This window comes from Hirundo rustica, chromosome 16, assembly GCF_015227805.2.
Source record: "Hirundo rustica isolate bHirRus1 chromosome 16, bHirRus1.pri.v3, whole genome shotgun sequence".
Taxonomy (NCBI): domain Eukaryota; kingdom Metazoa; phylum Chordata; class Aves; order Passeriformes; family Hirundinidae; genus Hirundo; species Hirundo rustica.
In genome coordinates, this window is record NC_053465.1 from 1,231,167 (window position 1) to 1,242,133 (window position 10,967).

Sequence of the window (10,967 nt, forward strand, 5' to 3'; positions counted from 1 at the left end):
ATTCTGAGCCAAACGTATTTTTAGCGCCGTTGATTTCAGAGCTTTGGCGCTCAGGAGCAGTGTGTCATCCCCGTCACTCAGGTCTGACACATCCAGCCTCGAGATTGCTGCTGAGATTCCCTTTGAACAGAGCTCGTCACGTCTCCGGAATGAGCAGAGTAACACACCCCCAACAGCCTGCAGCCACCGCTCCCACCGCCCTGGGGAGAGCCACGCCGAGCCCGGCTGGTGCCAGGGGCAAAACCAGCACCAAGCAGAGCCAGGATGGATGCCAGGCTGGAGGCAGGGTTTGTGCAGTGAGCAGCAGGAGCAGGAAACCTCTCCGGGCTTCGCCTCAAGGAAGGGGTGAGCCTTCCAGCTGCCCATGCAGCACATCCGCAGCTTTCTGCGCCACCGCACACGTGAAACCGAATTATCTGTGCCAGGCGCAGAACCAAAACTCAAGACACCGAGCAGCAAAGCCAGTGGCCGCAGGTTCATGTCGAGGGGTACGGGAAAAGCAAACGTATTTGTACGCGCACGTGGAATTTGAAAAGTCTGCTGAAAAACAAACACACCCCTCACCCGCAGTGACAGCCCGTCAAAAATCTGGCTTCACACAGCCTACACTTTCTTTGCTTAGCGCTGAAATACCGCATCTCAGAGAGCACTTCACCCCGGCATCGCCGCCCCGCAGGATCCCCGTTCCCCGTGTCAATAACAACGCTCACGGCAAGCCGCAGCCCGCCCCTGCCCCCGGGACACAGCCCCCGGCCGAGCAAACCCCCAGGGCTCCTGTGCAGCGCCGCTATTTCCTTTCCCCGGCACGGCACGGAGGGCACGGCCGCGCACAAACCCTGCGCTGCCCCGGGACAGCGGCCGTGCCCGGGCAGAGCCGGGCGGGGGACAGGCTGCAGCCCTGACTCACGGGCACGGCTCGGTCAGAATCCCCGGCCAGGGGCTTTGGGGAGCTCTCCCGGCCCCGCAGAGCTGCACAATGAAATCACTGTCCCGGCCGCCGCTGCCCACGCCGGTGACGCCGCGGTCTGTCCCCGTGGCAACGCCGGTGATGCCGCACGGCGAGCCCTGACCTCAGCGGCGAGGGATGCGGGGCACGGGGCGAAGCAGCGAGGGCTGCTCCCAGAAATCGACGGCTCCTCCGCGGAAATCAGCGGGAATTCCGCTTTTTGCTTCAGCGGGAGGGGACTGGCTGAGGCAGGCTGGGGTCGGGAATCTGCTCGAGGAACAGCCCCGGGAGAGGAGCATCAGCACCAGCAGCAGTTTGTTCTGCAAACGGAGTCAAGCCCTGCCTTTGTGAGGCGCAGAGGATGCTCGCCAGCGGCTCAGCTGCTCTCTCTCTGCCCTTGCAGAGAGCAGTGGAGCAGAGCCCAGGACACAGGAATGGCTGCAGGCAGATGGCCCCAGCAACACTCAAGGTTCTCCCTGAGCTGCCAAGGCGAGTTTGGGTAGGGCTGCAGGAGCTCGGGGCAGCAAACCCCACACTGCTGCAGGAACAGCCCTGCCACCCTCCAGCCGGGCTCCCCACGGAGGGAGAGCCCGCTGCAGCCCTTACAAGAGAGCAGGTACGTGATGGATCCGCCCGGCAAAGGTGTTTTCCAAGGACTGAAGCGACTTGGAAACCTCGGTGCAGACACAGCTTTGCTCCCAAGGCTGCTCCACCTTCAAGAGTTCATCCCTCTCTGCACATTGCACCCCAGAACAGACAGGAGTACTCCAGCAAGGGACTGCCCTCTCCACTGCCCTTCTGATGGAATCTCCCAGACAGCTCCTCAGCACGGGCAGCTCCAGCTTCCCCCCTCCCTGCACTCAGGCATTTCCCAGCCCGAGGTTTCGCTGCTGATTCACCCTCTGATTCAGTACTCAAGATCCTCCTGCTTTGACAGGGGGTTAAAAGACAGCAGGTTTCGCACCCAGGCAGCACTGGCATCTCCTCAGGCTCTCAGTCAGCTTTACTGTCAGCAAAGAGCCTTCCCTGTGTCACTCAACTCCTCTTCCTAGATCAGTCTGACCCCCAAGCCCCCTGGGATCCCACCCAAGCTGCCAGCTCTCACTGCCCCTCTTCTCCACGGGTTTTACCCTCACGACTGTCTCTCTTACCACAGCAGGGAATGAGGCAGGGGTCTGGATGCTCCTGTACTGCAAACAACCACCAAACCAGCTCCCCTGGCCAGGCCTGGAGGGGTGCAGGCAGCTCCAGCACCCCCTGGAAGCCAGGCAGCCTCCCCAGGCAGAAACCCTCCAGCGTGCCCTGGAGAACCCAGGGAGAGATGAATCACAGGTGAAAGAGACCAAGGGATTTCAGTTTCAAAGGGCTCGACCCTTGGTTTAGCAAACTCCTTCTCACACATCTCTGAAGGGCAGAAAGGGAAAGGAGAAGCTGCCGAGGTTCCCCAGGGCCGGGGCTCACACAGCAGCCTGAGCACACAGGGCTTGGCGAGGGCCACCCTGCGCTGTTTTAAAACAAGGCAGCTACTTCAAAGCCAGCCACCCAGCCAAATGTGACCGTGCCAATTAGCATGAAATGAGGGAATAAAGGCTCACCCGAGCGGCTGCATTCCATGCTGGGTTTATCCAAACCATCCTCTAGGAAAAGCTAAAGATAGCCCTGTGCAGGCCAGCGAGGGCAGGGGCACGAGTTGGGCTTTGACCTCACATCCGCTGGCTGCAGCTCCCGGGATTTAACTGGAGTCCCTTATTTGCATAAGTAAAAGAGTCGATTTTCTCTTTTAATTAACTTGCTTATTGTCATTTGAAGGGGCCAGTCCAGAGCTTCTTTGCATTTTTCAAAAGCTGAGTTGTCTGTTATTTACACTAACTGCTTGGAAGCTCCAAGTGAGAGCCGGTTTCCTGAGTGAAATCTGGAATTCTCTGGTAGATGTGCATATTTGTTTCTTTATGGCAGGGCTGAACACTGCCTCCTGTGTTCCTGAGCCAGCCCCAGGACCCAACTGCATGCACTTTCAGGGTTTTTTTTTTTTTCCTTTTAATAGCTTTGCATCTGGGAGAAGAAAAAAAGGAACGAGGCAACTTATTCAGGGCTCGACACCTACAAGACGTGGCAATGTCCCTGGGAGCCTGTCTACGTACCAACAAGCATTTGGGGAAATATTAATATTTATGGATACTCCCTGCCTCCCCTCTCTACACTCCACACACACAGACCTTGTAGATTCCTATCACCAGATGCAGTTCAAGAATCTAATGAGCTACAGCAAGGGCCTGAGCCTAGAGAAAATTCTCTTTCCCATCTGCATTCTTACTTGTCTCAGGGCAGGATTTCATCCGGAATCTTATTTAAACACAGGCTTTGTTCAGATTTGCAAGACACCCCTCAGAGGATGAGCTCCCAGAAGGGTTTACCTCAAACACCAAAAGCGAGGTGGCAGCTTTACCCCTCAGCAGAACATCACACCGTGAGTGCCCCACAAACCTGCAGGGAGCTGCTGGAGCAGAGCACGGGGTGGATTTCAGTATTTTGACTCTCACAGCAGCCAGCGGCAGGTGTGAGGGAAGAACACACAGAGCAGTCATCAGAAGTCACCCCTCTGGAGCTCTGTTTGTAGGAGTTCATTTGGAAATGCTCATTAGCTCACCTGTCATGTTTGAAATGAGCTAGAATTTGGGATACCACTACCAACACTTCTACAGGAACTCTGCAGGGAATGCATCTGACACTTCTTTGTTTAAAGGACACAGAAAACACCTTCAGTGGCCAGATGAAATCACAGCTTCCACCTGAAAGCAGTGTATGCCTTGCACACACTCCCCAAATCCTGTTCACCCTAGCGTTCAGGAGATGTTTTTTTATTTGCAAATCCCGAGAAGATTGCTAATTAAAGTCCAGCAAGTAAAGGTAAAAAGCACTCTCCACACCATCGCTGCTTTTGGAAATGGCTGGCTTCAAGAGGAACATCCAATATTTATAAGATTGACTGCAGGATTTTTGTTGACCTTTCTTTTCCCTGCTGCTTCTATAGCAGTCCGTGTTTTGGCCCGCACAAGCACTACTGAATGTCAGTCACTTTCAGGAAGGATATTTCTGGCATCCCCATGACTACAAGTTGTGATATAGGTCCTACTTTTAAAACACAACCTTGGATGGATACTGCCGAATTCCAGCCTTTTAAAAAACCGTTTATCGGGAATAAACGTTCACCCCAACCCATTCCTGGAGCTCAAAGTTTACATTTTCCCATATTTTTTTAATTTAAAAAATCCCTTTCAGCATGCTTATAGAGTTGTTATTTTAGGAGTTGTCATGAGCGGTGGGTGGAGCAGACCAGGCTGGGAGGGCTCCAGATGCAGGAACCAGACTGAAGCGCCGGGACCCGCTCCTTTGGTTTTGGTTCCACTTTGAATCCTCCTCTGCACAGGACATGTTTGCCCAAGTGCAGTTCAGATGAGGCCAGAACTGCACATGAACAATGAGCATCAGTTACCAGCAGCATGTGGATAAAGCCCTTGCTCAGAATTTGACCATTTTCTGCTCTCATGTAAACACGCTTTAATCTTTTGTACATTAAAGGTTGCGGATGTATCCTGGATTGCTTACAGACTGGAGCTGGTGCCTTTTCAAAGCCAGGGAGAATGTTCTCCAGATTACAATGCTCATATAGATGGCTGGGATCTTCTTTTTCTTTTTTTTTTTTTTTTTTTAATAATGCTAATGACTTCCATCTTTGGAACAAAATTACTACTAATTATGGTTTCCAGTCATTCAAAAGTGAAGAAAGCAGGCTCAAGGAGGAAGTTACTTCTACAACAAGCACACACTGCCCTGCATTTATGTGGTTTGAAGATTAAACTTTCTACCCCCCACCTACGTACAATTATATTCTGTAGAACTTCCCACTGACGGCTTCACAGCAGTGCAGTCTACTGTAAAGATGTGAACACACCAGCATCTGAAGCTTTCACTGACATCCAGTGTATTTTCATTAAAACCATTAACCCCTCCCCATTTATTGTAGCATATTTTGATCTACATGGAACCTTGAAAGAAAATTCAGCTTTGTCCATCTGATGGCATGAACCATCCTCAGTCAGCTTCGATGCTGGTGCACATCCGGACACTTAAACAAGGACAGGGAGAATAAAGCTCAGCGACAGCTCTCCGTTTCACTAATGACACCACAGTCCAGGCCTCAGAGGTCTCCTCCTCCAGAGGAACACAACCTCTCTGAGATGCCCCAGGGAAACACCACCTCTCCACCGCGCAGAGCCAAACCCAACGTATCCTAGAGACAATATCCCAACAAATCATTCCTCTGGGTCCTCTCGTTCGGCTTTGTCTGGTTTACACAAATCTATATTTTATGGGAAGTATCCCTGTTCAGTATCACCAATAGGCAGAATCACCATTCACAAAGACAGGGAACACTTGTCACTGCACTTTTAGGGATCACAGCACAAGCTCAGAAAAGCAGAACAGTCTGCACATCTTTCCTTTCTCCCCCAATTTTAACTTAAACTCCTGGTGCTTGTCCCCAGGCTGGAGCCCGCTGTGCCCAGCCCGCTGCCATCCCTGCGGGAGGGTCGGGCTCACGGCCGGCAGCAGCTCCGAGGGCGGCACGCCCCAGTGCTCCGGCTGCCTTGGAGCTTCCAGAGCTGCCTGTGCCACGGTCCTGAAGGGCGGCGAGTGCCGAGCTCCTCCAGAGCTGCCTGTGCCACGGTCCTGAAGGGCAGCGAGTGCTCAGCTCCTCCAGAGCCGGCTGTGCCCCGCAGCTGAGGGCAGAGAGCGCCGAGCTGTGCCCAGCTCCAGAGCCGCCTGTGCCCCGCAGCTGAGGGCAGAGAGTGCCGAGCTGTGCCCAGCTGCTCCAGAGCCGGCTGTGCCCCGCAGCTGAGGGGCTGAGCTGTGCCCATCTCCTCCGCTCCCTCTGCGGCCGCTCTCAGCCGGTGCCCAGCCCTGGGGACAGCAGCGGTGTCCCCCCGCCGCTCCCGGGCGCTCCGTCCCGACACCGAGCCGGGCGGCAGCGGCCCTGGGCGAGCACCTGCCGGCCAAGCAGCCCCAAAGGCCGGGTCCCGGCCCCGCCTGCCGGGCCAGCCCCGGGCAGTGCCCGCCGTGCCCCGAGGAGCTGCCGGGGCCCCCGGGCGGCCCCGACGCTGCTCCTCGGCGGCTCCTCACCAACCTTCCATCGCCTTCAGGTAGTCGTAGTCGAAGAGGATGGAGAAGTCGAACTCCTCCTGCGGGCTGTCCGGCCGGGCCGTGCCGGGGCCGTGCCCGGGGCCGTGCCCGGGTCCCCCCTCCTGCGGGCCGGGGTCGGGGCCGGGGCCGGGCCCGGGGCCCGCGGCGCTCATGGCGGCCCGGGAGCGGCGGTGCCCCGACGGCGAGAGCCGAGCGCTCAGAGCGCGGCGAAAACGGAGGGGAAAAAGCCACAAAACACCGAGAAGTGCCCCGGCTTGGGAGGGTGCGGCGAGCCCCGGGCGGCACGGCACGGCACGGCTCGGCACCAGGGCCGGGCGGCAGCGGGGCAGCTTCCTGCTGCTCGCAGCCACCTGCGCCGGGGCCGCCCCCGGGGAGGAGCCGGGCCCGGCCCGGCAGCACCGCACGGGCCCCGCGCCGGGCCGGGAGCAGCGGGCGCTAACGGGGCTGCCCCGGCACGGCAGCCTTCGGAAACGATGCTCTTTGGCCGAGCGTCTCCGCGCTGTTGCCCCGCGTTAGGCGTGACCCGCCGTCCTGCACGCAGCCCCTCTCTGCCCTTTGGCGGGGTCCCCGCCGCTCCCCGCGGCGCCCTGCTGCCCTTGCCTTCCCCGGGCTTCGCACATCCCGGGCCATGTGCTCCCGCTCCCATCGCCGGCTGCGGCAGCGGGCGGGTGTCTGTGAGCGCAGCACAGCCTCTCGAATCTAGAGCACCTTCAGAGGCGTCGGCCCCGCCGTGCGCAAGGGCTCTGTTCTCCTCCTGCCTCGCTCACAGACAGCGTTTCAGGGGATGCGCGCTCGCCGCGTTCCCTGCTGACCACAGCCGGGTGCTGCCAGCTTCCCCGGGTCCCCCCAGCCGCCTCCAGCACATTGACTCCTTTCATGCCACCTTCCCCCGGCCCTGCGCTGGGTGCTGGGCGCTGCCCCCCGACAGCCTCCTGCCCCTGGGATGGCTGCTGCAACCAGCAGTGACTTCACTCGTGGCGAGCTGGGGACCCTGGGTTTGTGTGTTCAGAGCATCTGTGGTCAGAGGGCTGTTCCCTCGCTTACCTGCTTGTATGGTGCCCTTTGTGAGAGTGCGGATGGCTGTCATCAGGTCTGTGAGCTTGAAAAATGACCCTAGTCTCTAGACAGGGCAGGGAGGCAAAGGCAGAGGGACCAAGATCATTAAAAAAGTATTTTGGTGTTTACTTCAGCTTGTTTTTATTTGCTAAGCCTGTCAGCACGGCGGCATTAACTGCAAGGCAAATCCGGCCCTACGTTACTTGTCTAAGGTCACAGAGAGTCTGTTTTAAAGCACACATGAACCAGAATCTCTGCAGCTGGGCTTGTATCCTACTGCCTTTCTCATTAATGTGTCCAGCTGGCAATGACAAATTGCCTTCTCATCACAACCTTTTGCTCCGTCCCTTGCTCCACCGGAGGACAGGAGCTCAGGCTTTCCCCACAGTTTGCAGTCAGGTTCTCCACCGAGTTTCTGGAGGAGGCCAGTCCTGGCTGGTCCCCCTGCAGCTCCTGGGTGAGCAGGAACACCGCACGGGGCTGGGGCTGAAAGGGCACTCGGGGAGCAGCCAAACCTGCCGTGAGGCTGCGTCAGGCCAGGTGGGCAGCAGCCGCGCTGGAACCAGCCCTTGTGGCATTCATTTGGTACTGGGAGGTGCCAGGGGATGGGGAAAAGTGACTGCCAGAAAGGGCAGGTGAGCCTGCAGAGAGAATGTTCACTGAGGTATTTACAGACACTGCCAGCCCCCTGGGGAACCTGTGCTGCTCTCCCCGAGGGCCTGATTTGTTCTGAATTGTTTAAACATCAGTTCAATTGGATTGTTTATATCTGTTGTCCAGTGATCCTTATTGTTTGCTGAGCACTGGCCTTTTATCATTGGCTCTTCTATTTAAAATTCATTAGAAAAACAAAATATACTTGCTGGTCTTGGCTTAGCACTAAAGAGAGCTGTCATCCTCACAGCTAACACTGCACGGAGCACGATAGGAGAGCATCAATTGTATTAGCCACAGCAAGAAATGACACAAAGAAAAACACTGAGTTTCAAAATGAGATATGGGTGATTGGCAGGAGGGCATGGGGAGACGACCCCGACTTCTGCTAAAGCTCTGTCCCATCCTTCCCTTCCCAGCTTGCCTGCAATCCATTAGGCATGTGAAGCTTCAAACTTATCCTCAGCTACTCCTAGGATTAGTAATACTCCACAAATGGAAAATGTACCCTTTGCTTTCCAAGAGGACCGTGTCATGCGAAAGAGTTTCGCCGCTAACACACGTAATCATCAGTTCTGACTCTGGTTGGGAACGAGGGTGACAAGACAGCAATGAGAAAAGTGTTAGAGAAACGCAGGAATTAGCTCAGCTTATAGGATTCGAGGGTTTTTTGCCCAGCAGACAGCTTGACAGATGTCAGGGAGCAAGAGGCACCAGGCTTTAATGGAGTGTGTCCCCGCTGCTGCCCCAGCAGCTCTCAGGGCACACGAGGACACCGGGCCCACATGATCGTATCACAACCTGCAGGAGCAAGGCACCTGTGCTGAGCGCACAGAGAGGTGAGTTCCAACGCCCTGGGGGCTGGGTTTGGACCTGCCTGTGTGTTATTTCGAGCAGAAATGTCACAAATGCACAAAATACGGGTCTGGCCTGAATATTAGAGGGGCATGAAGCCATTGGTAGGTGCAGGCAGCTGCAGAATTCAGCTCAAGTGACAGCTGTAGGTTTTGGAGCCTTCCAAAGGCTGAGTGGAGTTTAGACCCAAACAGGCTCTTGAGCCCACAATGAAAATAAAACACTATAAATTGTTTAAGCTTTAGCTGTTAGTAACTACATAACTGATAAATACTGCCCACGGTCTGTCATTAATAATTAGTGGTGAAGGAAAGGCAGGGAAGCTCCTAGACTTAAACAGAGTGTGGGCTCTTCAGCCCAGTGTATACACTCAGAAACATCATCCAAATCAAAGAAAAAAACCCAAACAATGTGACAAACACTTCCAAAGCTTGATTTGCATTAGGGCTGGAGTGAAAGGCTGCAGTACAGTGTCCAAAGACCATAAATACTGCTTGGGTTTCCTAAATCTCAATCCCTTTCAGACTCTTCCTTTCCCCAAGGATCCTCCATGCTTATCTCCTGTGTCCAGGATCCTGGAGACTGGTCCCGGTTCTGCTTGTGCTCTCAGCACCCACCCTGAGATCTGGGAGCCAGCATTAACTCCTGGGTCTTTTCTTTAAAGCTCTTTTCATGAGCCAAAAAGGTGTTTCAAGGACTGAAGCAAAGCCTGTCCTTGGCAGCATTAACAAGAATTGCAGCCACGTATGCTTGCAGCAGGCTGCACACAGAGCAGAACTGGAAATCCACTGTGCTGCCATTTCAGGGAACTGCAGGATGGAAGGAGTCCTTTTCCACATAGTTGGATCCGTGCTGGCCTTTGGCAGGGCTGTACTTTAATAAAACTTTAAAAGAATGTGGATACTGGACTACCTAAGTACTGGGGGACAGGGAATCCAAAAACAAAGCTAAAAAGAGCAATTCTGGTGTAATACAAACTGTGAGTTAGAGAGTGCTTAATGTGTTTCTCCGTGTAACTTCTCATTTACTATTTTCAGTTTCTACTTGTACTGCCCCGCTGTATTCCCTGCACCAATAACTTCACTACTGCAAGGGATCAGGGGATGCTCCTAGACGAAGAAATTTTATTTGATCTCAGAAATATCTACGCTAATTATTATTTGTCCCACATGATACATAATTTACTCTGCATCTCTAGCACTGCAGCATCTTCACGTTAAACTTTTTAAAAGAAAAAGAGGTAGAGAAAAGCGATTTAAGAAAGCTGCATGTCTGTTTAGCTGCTAAAACCCAAAGAAAATATGAGTCAATGCTGTCTTAAAAATCTAAGTGTTCTAATGGTGTATGTGGCAGGCATTAGAAATTTAACAGGCAACTAAAACTTGCACATGGACTTAATCCAAGCTCTTTAAAATGAGCTCAGACTGTGAGTGACTGGTTGCTTGGTCTGGAGTGTGGGGAGTGTTATTAGAGAAAAAAAAAAGGAGGGAGAGAGAAGGGAGAAATATCTGGTAGTTCCTTTGAGAGGCACAGGCACACACACACACGCTACTTTTCAATTTTGGGGTCAGGTTGAGTCAGAGATATTATCCCCCAATTTCAAGCTTAAAGTGGTTTGGCAAGAAAGGACAATGGAAAAATTGCTCATATCTCCACGTTCCCATTAAGTTCTGAAGTCTGCTGGGCAAACCAAAGGAATGCACATATCATACTTAAAAAAAAAATAGATTGGGTCAGTAGTGGAAAAGAAGTTCTAGGATATTATTATCCTTGGCTATTTTTTAAAAAAATGAGTGATGAAATTTCACTTAGAGTATCTATTGGAATATTATAAAAGAGTGCTCCAGTTCTGTCAGTGTCCCAGCTGTGAATGTGATCCCTGCCCTGCACGAAAGACTCTGGAATCGTGTGCTGACCGTGGCTGGAGTCCCACAGGACAGGCTGGCAGAGAGGAAGGTCCGGTGACAGCGAACTGACTCTGTGGGACCCCGGGATGACGCAGGGAGCCACGGGCACCTGGGGAAGATCCCTGCCGTGGCTGAGACTTGCTGCGGCACAGCTCGGGGAGCGAAGCCACCAGAGCAGCTTTTTGCTGGCAGGGTGTTTGTGCAGAGCCTTCTTTCCTCATCCCGAGCCTGCTCCAATCATAAAAGGGGATAAGGGCTTAAAACTATTAACACATCATCATTTACACACCCTGCATTAGTAAGACTCTAGCGCTTTGTTGTGGGTGCAGGAATCCTCCCGAAGGCAGGGA

At 53.9% G+C, this 10,967-nt stretch overlaps 1 protein-coding gene across 2 annotated transcripts in view; it reads right to left on the reverse strand.

Moving 5' to 3' along the window:
• Positions 1-6,297, reverse strand: part of NFATC2 (nuclear factor of activated T cells 2) — a 77,518-nt gene extending 71,221 nt beyond the window's left edge. Inside the window, exon 1 of one of the 2 annotated variants that reach the window (XM_040080158.2) lies at positions 6,129-6,297. In XM_040080158.2, the coding sequence (XP_039936092.1) occupies positions 6,129-6,297 (169 nt within the window). The remainder of the gene's footprint in view (positions 1-6,128) is intronic. The other variant, XM_058422735.1, reaches the window with a different exon arrangement.
• Between the last annotated feature and the right edge of the window lie 4,670 nt (positions 6,298-10,967).